Source organism: Doryrhamphus excisus, linkage group LG17 (genome assembly GCF_037039965.1).
Source record: "Doryrhamphus excisus strain RoL-2023G ecotype Guam linkage group LG17, RoL_Dexc_Guam_v1.1, whole genome shotgun sequence".
Lineage (NCBI taxonomy): Eukaryota > Metazoa > Chordata > Actinopteri > Syngnathiformes > Syngnathidae > Doryrhamphus > Doryrhamphus excisus.
Genome location: NC_136373.1, coordinates 15259261 through 15274857, shown reverse-complemented (window position 1 = coordinate 15274857; position 15597 = coordinate 15259261). Strand labels below are relative to the sequence as shown.

General features: G+C 38.6%; 1 protein-coding gene across 1 annotated transcript in view; it reads left to right on the top strand.

Annotated features, from left to right (window-relative positions):
* chn2 (chimerin 2) overlaps positions 1–15597 on the top strand; it is a 32653-nt gene that overhangs the window by 13779 nt on the left and 3277 nt on the right. The window contains exons 6-14 of the mRNA XM_078798119.1: positions 1143–1174; positions 1249–1362; positions 1435–1705; positions 9008–9091; positions 10288–10372; positions 12462–12635; positions 12727–12804; positions 14225–14362; positions 14440–14545. Of these exons, the coding sequence (XP_078654245.1) occupies positions 1143–1174; positions 1249–1362; positions 1435–1705; positions 9008–9091; positions 10288–10372; positions 12462–12635; positions 12727–12804; positions 14225–14362; positions 14440–14545 (1082 nt within the window). The remainder of the gene's footprint in view (positions 1–1142; positions 1175–1248; positions 1363–1434; positions 1706–9007; positions 9092–10287; positions 10373–12461; positions 12636–12726; positions 12805–14224; positions 14363–14439; positions 14546–15597) is intronic.

Sequence of the window (15597 nt, the reverse complement as noted above, 5' to 3'; positions counted from 1 at the left end):
CGATTCCGTCTTTACTAAATGTTAAACATAGCAGGAAACGTCAGTAGCTTTTTTCGAGACAAATTAGTCACATGTACGACGACAGTTTTAAGGTAGTGTTTACATCTGTTTTGAATCCGGATGGGGAGTTTCTTTATTGGTTATTTCAGTCACTGGTAGTAATGTTCCACTCTGATGGAGAATAACGGTCGTTAGTAGGCGACTATTACACTTGTTTTGTTTGCACATGATGAAATAAGGTGCTGCCGAGATTAATGCAGTAATGTTCTACTGCTATGCTCGACTGTACTACAACCCCACGCAGTACTTTTTATTCTGTACGATTATTTTTATTTTTATTTTATATTTATTTTTATTTTTATTTTTATTTTTATTTTTATTTTTATTTTTATTTTTATTTTTATTTTTATTTTTATTTTTATTTTTATTTTTATTTTTATTTTTATTTTTATTTTTATTTTTATTTTTATTTTTATTTCTTTCCCCTCCATACACAGTGTCATGCATTAAAAGCCTTATATGTCATTTAATTTTGTTTTAGTTTAATTTTATTTAATTTCTTTCCTTTCCATACATAGTGTCATGCATTAAAAAGCCTTTTATGTCATTTAATTTTTGTTTTATTTTAATTTTATTTAATTTCTTTCCCCTCCATATACGTATAGTGTCATGCATTAAAAAGCCTTTTATGTAAATAAAATTTTCGTTTTATTTTAATTTTATTTAATTTTGTTCCCCTCCATACATAGTGTCATGCATTAAAAAGCCTTTTATGTCATTTAATTTTTGTTTTATTTTTATTTAATTTCTTTCCCCTCCATATATAGTGTCATGCATTAAAAAGCCTTTTATGTAAATAAAATTTTTGTTTTATTTTAATTTTATTTAATTTCGTTCCCCTCCATACATAGTGTCATGCGTTAAAAAGCCTTTTATGTAATTTAATTTTTGTTTTATTTTAATTTTATTTAATTTTGTTCCCTTCCATACACAGTGTCATGCGTTAAAAAGCCTTTTATGTAATTAAATTTTTGTTTTATTTTAATTTTATTTAATTTTGTTCCCCTCCATACACAGTGTCATGCATTAAAAAGCCTTTTATATCACAAAGGTCACCAAAGTATGTTGTTTCTGCTTCACAGATGGAGACCAGGCCCAAATACTACGGCAGAGAGTGAGCGTAACCCTAATTACTGTACTGAAAAAAAAATACAGTAATTTAAATTCCAATGTTATAATTTGTTACAGATTTCATGGCATGATCTCTCGAGAGTATGCAGATGAGCTTCTGAGGTCAGCTGAGGGTTCCTACCTGATCAGGGAGAGTCAAAGACAACCAGGGACGCACACATTGGCCTTAAGGTAACAGCAATGTGAGGTCAACAGAGGTCCTTTAGTCCCAAAACTCCAATTCATCCACGCGTCTCGGTCCAGGTTTGGGCCTCAGACGCTCAACTACAGGTTGTTCTACGATGGGAAGCATTTTGTCGCCGAGAAGAGGTTCGAGTCTGTGCACGACCTGGTCACAGATGCCCTCATCACTCTCTACATCGAGACCAAGGCGGCGGAATACATCGCCAGAATGACCGCCAACCCCATCTACGAGCACCTGGGTTACACCTCACTGCTGAAGGACAAGACGGTACACAGGCTCAGTCGCGGATGCACGGAACCTCGCAGGGTCACCTTTGTGAGAGACGAACAGGTGAGCTGTCGTGTTTCAGTTTTCAGTTTTTTCAAAGAAACAACTTCCAGCATAATCTAGACCGGGGTGGGCAAACATCATACTTGAGATTTGACTTAATTCTGAATTTTACTGTTGATTTGAAGTACTCTCACACTTGAAGTCAACCAATCAATCAAAATGTTGGCTGCATCCGACTCTCAGGCATTTTTTAAACACAATAAAATGTAGTTATTTCAATTTGGCATTTCCAATGGTCGAGTGGTTAGCGCGCAGAGCTCACAGCTAGGAGACAAGGAAGGAAGGAGACAAGGAAGGAAGGAAGGACAAAAGGAAGGAAGGAGACAAGGAAGGAAGGAAGGCCACAAGGAGATAAGGAAGGAAGGAAGGAGACAAGGAAGGAAGGAAAGAAACAAGGAAGGAAGGAAGGAGACAAGGAAGGAGACAAGGAAGGATGGAAGGAGGCAAGGAAGGAAGGAGACAAGGAAGGAAGGAGACAAGGAAGGAAGGAAGGAGACAAGGAAGGAAGGAAGGAGTCAAGGGAGGATGGAAGGAAGGAAGGACACAAGGAAGGAAGGCGACAAGGAGACAGGGAAGTAAGGAAGGAAGGAGACAAGGAAGGAAGGAAGGAGACAAGGAAGGATGGAAGGAAGGAAGGAAGGAGACAAGGAAGGAGACAAGGAAGGAAGGAAGGAGACAAGGAAGGAAGGAAGGAGACAAGGAAGGAAGGAAAGAGACAAGGAAGGAAGGAAGGAGATAAGGAAGGAAGGAAGGAGACAAGGAAGGAAGGAAAGAAACAAGGAAGGAAGGAAGGAGACAAGGAAGGAGACAAGGAAGGATGGAAGGAGGCAAGGAAGGAAGGAGACAAGGAAGGAAGGAGACAAGGAAGGAAGGAAGGAGACAAGGAAGGAAGGAAGGAGTCAAGGAAGGATGGAAGGAAGGAAGGACACAAGGAAGGAAGGCGACAAGGAGACAGGGAAGTAAGGAAGGAAGGAGACAAGGAAGGAAGGAAGGAGACAAGGAAGGATGGAAGGAAGGAAGGAAGGAGACAAGGAAGGCGACAAGGAGACAAGGAAGGAAGGAAGGAGACAAGGAAGGAAGGAAGGAGACAAGGAAGGAAGGAAAGAGACAAGGAAGGAAGGAAGGAGATAAGGAAGGAAGGAAGGAGACAAGGAAGGAAGGAAAGAAACAAGGAAGGAAGGAAGGAGACAAGGAAGGAGACAAGGAAGGATGGAAGGAGGCAAGGAAGGAAGGAGACAAGGGAGGAAGGAGACAAGGAAGGAAGGAAGGAGTCAAGGAAGGATGGAAGGAAGGAAGGACACAAGGAAGGAAGGCGACAAGGAGACAGGGAAGTAAGGAAGGAAGGAGACAAGGAAGGAAGGAAGGAGACAAGGAAGGATGGAAGGAAGGAAGGAAGGAGACAAGGAAGGCGACAAGGAGACAAGGAAGGAAGGAAGGAGACAAGGAAGGAAGGAAGGAGACAAGGAAGGAAGGAAAGAGACAAGGAAGGAAGGAAGGAGATAAGGAAGGAAGGAGACAAGGAAGGAAGGAAGGAAGGAGACAAAGAAAGAAGGAGACAAGTAAGGAAGGAGACAAGGAAGGAAGGAAGGATGGAAGGAAGGAAGGAAGGAAGGAAGGAAGGAAGGAAGGGCGAAGGTGGAATAAATCAAAACAGACCGTTTTGATGGGAAAAACACAAATCCAAGGAAATACAGCTGGTATAGGTGCAGATTCTGGAAGATCTGTAAAGTTTTCTGTGCGGGTTATTGTGTGTAGCTGCTCTGTAGGAGTCCACAACTCAATACAAGGTGTAGAAAATGATAATAATAGAAGTCAAACATAAATAACATTGAACATATGTTATTTCTTATCCAATTCCAGCTAATATTTTCAGGGTCGGTCAACAAAAAAGAATTATAACTGGACAATGTGGTCACATACCTTTTGGTGAAAATAAGAACGATACAGAGTACGGTGCAAAACCAAGTAGCAATGAAACGATCCATATTTGTGTTATCAAAGGAAGCAAGGTTGTGTTTACTTAAGTACAATAGAGTATCTGATATCTGGGCTGCTGGGTCCTTTATCAGACCTACAGTATAATCCACTCTCGCCCTGCTGAAGCTACATATACGTACATATAGATTTTTAGAGGACGCTTTGTCCTGGAGTTAAGTGCACTTTATCAGCCAGCAGCCCCTGGGTGTGTTCACTACAGCCGTGCTTGATTGCCTTCTCTGAAAAGTAATGATGACCAAGGGGACGGGGACTTTGCTCTGCTCGGCATGCATAGCAGACACACTGAGACAGATTGCCCATTGTGTTACCGGAGCTGCGGTGCTGTTATCACATAATATCGGAGGAAGATTGCTGTCCTTCTGCCTGGAAGGAGCGATCCCTCCACTAGGGGGCAATGTCAATTTGTGTAACTTAGTGTTTCTTAGACATACACACCACATTCTCCTCATAGAAACACCAAAAGAAATGCAGTGTATCATCTGTTTGATGCATCTTTTCTTATGATGACGTTCATTGACAGACACACGACAGCTCTGCTGACGTCTGTTAGCATCAGCTGTGGCGTTAAGATCAGTCATCGCTTTGTAACCTGACACTCAAGACACAAATACCATGATTAGTGTGCTTTATAATGATAATATTTTAAAATGTGTTTTTTTTAGTCAGCAATACTCAGTTTCATTAAAATTAAAATTAAAATTAAAATTAAAATTAAAATTAAAATTAAAATTAAAATTAAAATTAAAATTATAAAAAATTAAAAAAATTATAAAAAATTAAAAAAATTAAATTAAATTAATTATTAATTAATTATTAAATTAAATTATTATTAAATTAAATTAAAAAATAAACTAAGTGAATTAACAGTGTGCTTTATAATGATAATAATATTTTAGAGAGATCTTACGTTAGGGATGATCATATTTCGATCATATGATTATATATTATATTTGATACTCAAAGTTTCATCAGATATTATATCATTAAAATTAAAATTAATAAATAAACTAAGTGAAGTAAAAACAATTAAAAATAATAAAAATAATATTTATATAATTAATTTAATTAATATAATTAAAATAATAATAATAAAAAAATCAACTATATTAGGAAAGCAGGAAGTGAACAAATGTAACAGTTACTGATTGTAAAAGTACCAGATGGAGGGGTAGGATTTAATAAGCTTTGCTTCTTCCTACTCCTTTTGGACATGTGGAACTCTGAACTGATTATGTGATGCATTCAATTGTAATCTGATGCATATTCATATTCAAATGAAATAAAACCATTACCATATATCCATATATATCCATTGTGCCTCCTCTGTATGGGTTATATAATAATATAATTGTTATATAAAAAAATGTAACCAAAGACACAAATAGGTTTCATGGCTAAACAATGAAAACCAGGATACTTTCATCACTAAAAAAAAAAAAAAAAAAAAGCCAGGACAGGACATGACTTTATGTAGAACCACAGCTATCAGGTAGTGTTTGCGCAAAATATTTACTTTTTTTTTCCCTCTAATGGAATTAGTCCAAGAAGCACAGCTCACCTCTGATGGCTTAAATTTGGAAAACTGGCTTTTTGACCTTCATGTTTACAGTTCCCACAGCCGCGCCCTGAGGCTTTAGCTGCACAGTGCCTTGACTGTATCGTCAATACGGGCACGTATTTACCCTTTTTCGGTCACCTCCACCACATTGCAACCTTGAATGTTTCCTAGAGGCCGAGAGCTGGTAGATTTATCTCCTCGCTTAGATTCTTTTTTGCACGCTGAATGCGTCCAGACCTCGAGCGCATTCCTCTTGATGCTCCCCACTGAATATCAGCGAGGTGCCGGTCAGGCTGGTCTGGTCGCTTGCCATGGAATGATTTGCAAAGTAACGTGCTGTGTTGTTTATTCAGATAATGACCTGCTGTGTCAGTAAATAGCTGTAATTTCTTTTTTTTCTTAGCGCATTTTTAGGGAATGAACTTTTATTTCCAACCAAAAGCCATTTTTCATGGAATTCTCCGCCTGTGAGGTCCATGCCAGTGTACCAGTGGATCTATTTGTTGCTGATGTTCTTTGTTATGAATTGGTTAGGACTGTGCAAAGACGGGCAAGGGGGGGCACATCCTGTTGTTTTACTATGTCAGTGGCCCCCTGTGTTAGTTAATTTTGCCTCTAAAGTCACTCAGCTGTGCCTTTTTACAAAGAAAATAAAAAGAATAAAAAGAGTCAGGCCACTCCAAAAGAAAGCAGAGCTTGTTGTGCGAGAGTACCTTTTGTGTCCTTTATCTTCCGTGCTTTTTCTTTAGCCAGACAAGAGGCCATCTGCCTGCAGACAAAGCTCAGCCCGTCCGACTCCCTCCTCCCCGTCTGGTGGCTAAAATATCTCCCGAGTGTATTTCTCATCTGTCCCTGTGTATCCTCTGGTATGTGTAGGTCTCCTTAAAGAATGCCCGCCACAATCACGAATATCTTCACCTGTCGTGCCAACTCTTCGCAGCGACGGAACAGGACATAAATATAGTTTTATGTTTTTGTGTTTGTATATTTTTGTGGATAGAATTGTTTAGGTTTATTAATTTATAGGATGTAATATGTGAGTTTATTTATTTTTGTTGACTGGAGCCCATTTTCAAAGTAATGATAATGTAATGCAGGGGTGGGAAAACTACGGCCCAGGGGTCACATGCAGGCCGCCAAGTGTTTGAATCCGGCCCGCCAGTTGCTTTCTTAGTATTTCAACTTTTAACATAAAAACTGGCAACTTTATTCATTCATTCTTTCTGGAGCCTATCCCAGCTGTCTTTGGGCAAGAGTGGTGGCCATGCAGCCAATCACAGGGCACATATAGACAAACAACCATTCACACTCACATTCATACCTATGGACAATTTGGAGTCGCTAATTAACCTAGCATGTTTTTGGAATGTGGGAGGAAACCGGAGTACCCGGAGAAAACCCACGCATGCACAGGGAGAACATGCAAACTCCACACAGAGATGGCCGAGAGTGGAATTGAACTTGGGTCTGCTAGCTGTGAGGCCTGCGTGCTAACCACTCTATGCCGTGCAGCTGTAAAAAAAAAATATTTAAAAAATTAACATAGAAATTAGTCGATCGATTAAAATAATTAATTGTGAATAATTTCCCCCATAGTTAACTCAATTAATCGCAAACAGACATTTATTCATTTTCTACTGCTTATCCTCACAAGGGTCGCAGGGGGTGCTGGAGCCTATCCCAGCTATCTTCGGGCAAGAGGCAGAGTACACCCTGGACTGGTGGCCAGCCAATCACAGGGCACATATAGACAAACAACCATTCACACTCACATTCATACCTATGGACAATTTGGAGTCGCTAATTAACCTAACATGTTTTTGGAATGAGGGAGGAAACCGGAGTACCCGTAGAAAACCCACGCATGCACGGGGAGAACATGCAAACTCCACACAGAGTTGGCCAAGCGTGGAATTGAACTCGGGTCTGCTAGCTGTGAGGCCTGCGTGCTCACCACTCTATGCCGTGCAGCTGTAAAAAAAAAAAATATTTAAAAAATTAACATAGAAATTAGTCGATCGATTAAAATAATTAATTGTGAATAATTTGCCCCATAGTTAACTCAATTAATCGCAAACAGACATTTATTCATTTTCTACTGCTTATCCTCACAAGTGTCGCAGGGGATGCTGGAGCCTATCCCAGTTGTCTTCGGGCGAGAGGCGGGGTACACCCTGGACTGGTGGCCATGCAGCCAATCACAGGGCACATATAGACAAACAACCATTCACACTCACATTCATACCTATGGACAATTTGGAGTCGCTAATTAACCTAGCATGTTTTTGGAATGTGGGAGGAAACCGGAGTAGAACACAGAAACTCCACACAGAGATGGCCGAGGGTGGGATTGAATTCGGGTTTCTTAGCTGTGAGGTCTGCGCGCTAACAACTCGACCACCGTGGAGCGGATGTCTAAAATACTAAAATCTATCCTCATTAAAATATGAAAACCTAGAAATGTTCGGGTGGTTTTAATTAAAGCAGACGCTGTTTTTTCATTTTTCATCTGTGTGATTTTGACAAAAGATCAAATCACATTTGATGGTGATTTTATGCAGAAATGTGACAAATTCCAAAAGGTTCAGATACTTTTTCATACCACTATATTTAGTAAAAAAAAAAACACAATAAAACTGTAAAATTAAATGACATAGTTTGATGTTGTCTGATGCCTGAAAAAAGGGACACAAACTTTTATAGTATAACTTTTACATATAAAATTGGACAAATATTAAAATAAAATAGTGTGTGTGTATTAAATATATGTTCCGGCTCCACAAGTCCAAATATTTGCCCCCCCCCTTTGCTCTACAGCCATATGGTAATACACCATATGCTCCATTGCTCTTTTACATGGATTTGAGCACTGTAGGATTATTTCCTATGTCAGGATTATGGCCCATAATCTCGCCCAATCCCAGTTGCTGGTCTGGCTCTACTGGTTTCTGGAAGACCTCATCCGGGTCTGCATGGCGGGGGAATTCCCCCAGCTCCCTTACAAAGATGGAGGTCAAGATGTGATTGAATTATGAGGGCTAAATAGTCTCTGAGGCAGCGGTGACATATTTTAGGAGGCCCGATGCCGCCTGCGAGCTTGGAGCAGAGTTTGGCATGTGAATATTCTGTGGCTAAGTGGAGATGGAGTGTGTCCGGAAGGCAGTGAGCTAATGTGAGAGTGCTGTGTGATATAAAGAGGGCGTCTGCGCTATTGATCCTGCTTTACAGAGCTGTTGAGCTGTGTGAAACAGTCCTGACAGCCGCCCCCTCCCAACGGCCCCTCCCCATTATAGAGCCTGTTCTCTCTCTCTCTCTCTCTCTCTCTCTCTCTCGCTCCTTTCTGGGCGTGTGAAAGAGGGCCATTGTGCAAGGCACACTCCAGCCCTCAGGACACCCACCCACCCATCTTATCCCCCACTAGCTCCTCCACCGCTCTCACACCAGAAGTGGATCCGTCACTTACTCTTCTGGCTGAGAGAGGGGAGTGGAGTGGACGCTCCATCATCTTCCCATCATCCCCTTCCGCAGCTTCCCCCCCAAAGGAGATGGACGGTGTGTGGGAACTAGATCCGTCCAGAATGGAGTCCGAAAATAAGCAAGGTTTCGAAGCGGATGTGATCAACCACAAAGCGAAACGACAAGAACGAAAGCGACAGGAGCTGCTGGCTTTTGCCCTGGGAGTCAAACTGGGGAGCAAGGGGACACTTTTATGGAAGCCTATCAAACTGTTGGCTTCCTGTCCACAGATCTCATCATCTCTGGTGCGGCACACTGCCTTGAAAGACGCGTCTGAGAAGCAGTGCTCCTATGAGAAGATCCACAACTTCAAGGTAAGCTTAGTAAAACCGTAAAAAAAATACACATTCGTAAGTCCTTCTTTGCCAAAGATGTTGTTTTGATGCGTTGTTGGCATGCTGACTTCCTGTTAGAATGTGTGGATAATGGACAGAGGCGAGGAAACACCATTAACAGCACAGTACATTGATTAGCATTGATATGGTAATGGTTTTATTTCATTTGAACATGCATCAGATGACAATTGAATGCATCACATAATCAGTTCACAGTTCCACATGTCCAAAAGGAGTAGGAAGAAGCAAAGCTTATTAAATCCTACCCCTCCATCTGGTACTTTTACAATCAGTAACTGTTACATTTGTTCACTTCCTGCTTTCCAATCCCTCCATCTGGCACTTTTACAATCAGTAACTGTTACATTTGTTCACCTCCTGCTTTCCTAATATAGTTATTTTTTTGTTTTTATTGTATTAAATACATAAATAATAATAATAATATTGTATTATTGGTTTTTATTTAATAAATAAGTAAATAAATAATAATGAATAAATAAATAATAATAAAATAATAAATATTGTTATTATTAATAATAATAAATACATAAATAATAATATATTATTTTATTATTTACTAAATAATAATAAATAAATAAATATTAATTAATAAAAATAAATATTAATAATAATAATAATGTATTATTTTATTATTTATTTAATTTATTTACGTAGATATCAGCAAGTTTAAGTAGGTATGTTCTCTGTAGGCGTCATTATGAATTATCCTTACTGACCTTTTTTGCAGTACATTTAGCGAGTGAAGATTGCTTTTATAGTATATAGTATTTTCTACTATATAGTATATAGTTTCATATATTATATATGAAACTCTTACTGGCTTTGTCCAAACTAACTCAATTTGTGAATTATCGCAAGCAAATACTTCATTCTTGAAAATGTATTACGTTTCAGTTCCAGTGTCTTCAAGCGTTTTTGCTTTGAAAAGAGAACCTACCATATGTCCCCCTCCACTCCCCTCACCTATTGACGGTGTTTGACTGCTATTTAGACTTGCATGTATCTGATTGCCGAGCAACAGATGTCAGACACATCATTCATAAATCCTTTAATCTGCCTTATGCGTACGTATGCTCTCCTTTTGACCACCGGGCTTCCTTTAATGTCGCGTCCCATCACAAAGTGAGCTCTGTGTGTGTGTTCTTCACCTGCAGGTACACACCTTTCGAGGGCCACACTGGTGTGAGTACTGTGCCAACTTCATGTGGGGCCTGATTGCCCAGGGTGTCCGCTGCTCAGGTGAGCACATATACTGTAAATGTATTGGAGGTCATGGGATGTTCAGTGCGGTGTAACGTGTGGAGAACACATGCTGGAGTTGCATCATAGTTCTGAAAATCACTTGGTGTTCTAAAGGGCATGGACCAATGGTTTATCTTAACGACGGTCGTTTTGCACCACAAAAGAGTGAAACCATTTGTGGTTTGGGGGCGGGCTTGTATGTAGCGACTAGAAGAACTGCTGGACCAGAATAGTCCCGTTGTCCCATGAATGAGAATATTCACAGGCATCACTTAATGGTTAAAAAAACATTTTTTTATAATAAATACACTACACCGGCTGCACGGCGGTCGAGTGGTTAGCGCGCAGACGTCACAGCTAGGAGACCCGAGTACTCCGGTTTCCTCCCACACTCCAAAAACATGCTAGGTTAATTAGCGACTCCAAATTGTCCATAGGTATGAATGTGAGTGTGAATGGTTGTTTGTCTATATGTGCCCTGTGATTGGCTGGCGATCTATCTTTAAGGAAATTGTACATAGCATAAAAATGTCGAAGCAAACTAAAATACATTCAAATTGTGAATGTAGTATTCTATATTGGTCACTAGGTGTCAGTGATTGTTCGGTGAGATGAGCACCTGACTTGATCGCCAGAACAACAGGCTTTTATTGCAGCTCAAAAACATTAATTTAGTAATCATAATAATAACACAGGCTGCATTGGTAGTCGAGTCACAACTAGATCACTAATTTTAATTTTAATTTTAATTTTAATTTTAATTTTAATTTTAATTTTAATTTTAATTTTAATTTTAATTTTAATTTTAATTTTAATTTTAATTTTAATTTTAATTTTAATTTTAATTTTAATTTTAGTAAATTGCACAAATTTCCACATGTCCAAAAGGAGTAGGAAGAAGCAAAGCTTATTAAATCCTACCCCTCCATCTGGTACTTTTACAATCAGTAACTGTTACATTTGTTCACCTCCTGCTTTAATATAGTTTTTTTTGTTTTTATTGTATTAAATACATAAATAATAATAATATATTATTTTATTATTGTTTTTTATTTAATAAATAAATAATAATGAATAAATAAATAATAATAAAATAATTATTATTAATAATAATAAATACATAAATAAAAATATATTATTTTATCATTTACTAAATAATAATAACAATAATAATAATAATAAATAAATAAATAATAAAATTTTAATTTTAATTTTAATTTTAATTTTAATTTTAATTTTAATTTTAATTTTAATTTTAATTTTAATTTTAATTTTAATTTTAATTTTAATTTTAGTAAATTGCACAAATTTCCACATGTCCAAAAGGAGTAGGAAGAATCAAAGCTTATTAAATCCTACCCCTCCATCTGGTACTTTTACAATCAGTAACTGTTACATTTGTTCACTTCCTGCTTTCCTAATATAGTTGAAGTTGTTTTTTTTTTATTAAATTTTTTTTTTGTCACGTACCGAAGTACGAGGTGATATGACCATACAATAACATAATGGGTACCATTTCATCATATTTCATATCGGAATGCGTGTCAAAAACACAAGTTGTTTATGCCTTTTGGTCTTTTTCCTGCCCTCCAGATAAGAATTAAATTTGTGTTCCAAAAGCAAGATTTTCTGAGCATATTTAGAGAAAAATCATGTGTTGATTCTACCTAGAATAAAATAAGAATATTGTTTCCCTTTGTAATAATCACTGTCAATAATAATAATATGCTAATGACTTATGTAAAAGGTTAAGGATAGGTCAAAAGCAACTAAAAATAGCACCAGAACTGCTGAATCGTGTGTGTGTGCGGTTTGCAAGACTCGATCCGTCACGAGATTTCATACTGGGAAATCGAACACAAGGCAATATGTGGCTCCTCCTCCCTAACAGAGTGTTTGTTGTTGACACATTCTCCACAGTGATAAGCCCGAAGCCAACACTGTATCATCAGACACCTCATGTGCTTTGGGAAAGCAGCAGGACATCCGTGTCCTCCATCGCTGCTGATGCATCCTCTCAGGAGCGCCATGTAAACCTTGCAACTCAGACGCAGATCACGCAGATTCTCATCATCTCTCGTTTAAGATTGCGGCCTGAATGTACACAAGCAGTGCTCAAAGCTGGTGCCCAGCGACTGCCAGCCGGACCTGCGTAGGATAAAGAAAGTGTTCAGCTGTGACCTCACCACACTCGTCAAGGCCCACAACACCACCAGGCCCATGGTGGTGGATCTCTGCATTCGAGAGATAGAACTACGAGGTAAACAGAGCAACGCAACGGACCTGGGGAATGTATTCAGACAGCAATGGCGTTTGGATATGTTTTGAACTTCCTCATGCTTGTGCTGCAGGTATGAAATCTGAAGGTCTGTACCGAGTGTCTGGTTTCTCCGAGCACGTCGAGGATGTGAGACTCGCCTTTGACAGAGGTTTGCCCCCCCCCCCCCCCCCCCCCAGGAAATTTCAAGAAAGCTTTGGCATCATATGTAAAAGATTCCAGCGGTAGCTTGAAATGCTTCAAATTGCTTGAAGTTTATTTTTGCACTTTCTTGCATACAAAAAACCTTAAAAGATCTTGAAATAACAACAAAAAGATATATCATTTTCTAACGCTTATCCTGGTGCTGGAGCCTATCCCAGCTGTCTTCAAGCGAGAGACTTGTGGCCATGCAGCCAATCACAGGGCACATATAGACAAACAACCATTCACACTCACATTCATACCTATGGACAATTTGGAGTCGCTAATTAACCTAGCATGTTTTTGGAATGTGGGAGGAAACCGGAGTACCCGGAGAAAACCCACACATGCACAGTTAGAACATGCAAACTCCACACAGAGATGGCCGAGGGTGGAATTGAACTCGGGGCTCCTAGCTGTGAGGCCTGCATGCTAACCACTCGAACGCCGTGCAGCCATATGTAAAAAAAAAAAAAAAACACTAAAAAAATTAACAATTATCAATCGATTAAAATTAATTTTGATTAATTCCCCCCATAGTTAACTCAATTAATCTAATTAATCTAAAATTTAATATCTATCTATAAGTAGGGATGCAAATCTCTTTCTGGTAATTGTCGATTTGTCAAGGGGTATTGATTTTCCAAAAATAATATACAGTTAGAAATCCCCCAGTTTTTGAATGTTTAATGCGAGCGGAAATTTGTCCCACTTTGTTTGACGGTCCTTGAACACACCATCTAAAGGTTTTATTTTTCATTGAAAACAAATATTGTTAATCTGTGAGGAAAAGCGGTAGAATGTTGCTGAAGAATAATTGAAATTTAATTTTCAGCTTTTTATTTGAAAAAATAACCATTATATAACCAATTATTTTTCACATAAATAAATACATAAATAAAAAATGCCTGGAAATACTTTTATTATTATATTTAAATTGCTAGACAGAGCTGTATTTATTTATTTCTGCTCTGGCCACCCGCGTTACAGTTGAAAATACATAAAGTTTATTACAAATAGTATTTTTCACACTCTAATTTTTGTAATGTTTTGCTTTAAAATTCTAGTGAAAGAAATCAATTAATCATATTAAGAAATGTCTGAGAAATGTCCCGAGCCACAGCTTCCCTGCCCCTGATGTAATAGCTTCTCATGGAAGGCCTTCTTGACACTCACATAGCACAACCAGAGCTGCGCACCACTTCCATATGACAGATATGACACTCTCTCACACAAGCTCAACTTTTCACTTTCACACAAACTTAACATTCACTTTCTAGAGGATGGGGGCAACTGTTCCAAGAACCGTAAAGAAAAGTTTTCACCAAGTTAATTCTGGAGTCTTTTAACCTCCAAAGTGTCTCATAGGTTTGTGTTGTTATGAACAGATGGAGAAAAGGCCGACATCAGTGCCAGTGCCTACGCGGATATCAACATCATCGCTGGGGCTCTAAAGCTCTACTTGAGAGACCTTCCCATCCCAGTCATCACCTTTGACCTGTACTCCACATTCATTCAGGCAGCAAGTAAGGAGACCTGTTATCTTTTTTTTTTTTTTCCTGCCGCTTCAATGATGCTTATCATATTTCCCGGCGTTCTGCAGAGATTCCTAATGCTGAATCCAGACTGGAGGCTGTGCATGAGGGTTTGCTGCAGCTTCCTCCGGCTCACTACGAGACTCTACGCTACCTGATGGCTCACCTCAAGAGGTTGTCTTTTCATTCATTCATTCGTTCATTTTCTACCGCTTATCATCACAATGGTCGCGGGGGATGCTGGAGCCTATCCCAGCTGTCTTCAGGCGAGAGGCACGGTACACCCTGGACTGGTTGCCAATACACAAACAACCATTCACACTCACATTCATACCTATGGACAATATGGAGTCGCCAATTAACCTAGCATGTTTTTGGAATGTGGGAGGAAATCGGAGTACCCGGAGAAAACCCACGCATGCACGGGGAGAACATGCAAACTCCACACAGAGATGGCCGAGGGTGGAATTGAACTCGGGTCTCCTAGCTGTGAGACAACTCATATGCCATGCAGCCGTATGTAAAAAAAAAAAAAACAAACAAAAAAATATATATAGACATTAGTCAATAGATTAAAATAATTAATTGTGATTAATTTCACCCACGTATGCACAGGGAGAACATGCAAACTTTTTGTTTGGAATTGAACTCAGGTCTCCTAGCTGTGAGACCACTCATATGCTGTGCAGCCGTATGTAAAAAAAAAAACAATTAAAAAATGAACATAGAAATTAGTCAATAGATTAAAATAATTAATTGTGATTAATCCCCCCATAGTTAACTCAATTAATCGCAGACAGACAAACACCACACAGAGATGGCCGAGGTTGGAATTGAACTCAGGTCTCCTAGCTGTGAGACCACTCATACGCCGTGTATCTGTATTTAAAAAAATATATATTTCAAAAATAAACATAGAAATTAGTCAATAGATTAAAAAATAATTAATTGTGATTAATCCCCCCCATAGTTAACTCAATTAATCGCAGACAGACAAACACCACACAGAGATGGCCGAGGTTGGAATTGAACTCAGGTCTCCTAGCTGTGAGACCACTCATACATCGTGAAGCCGTATGTAAAAAAAAAAAAAAAAAACTATAAAAAATAAACATAGAAATTAGGCACTGGATTAAAATAATTAATTGTGATTAATTTCCCACATAGTTAACTCGATTAATCACAGACAGACAAACTCCACACAGAGATGGCCGAGGTTGGAATTG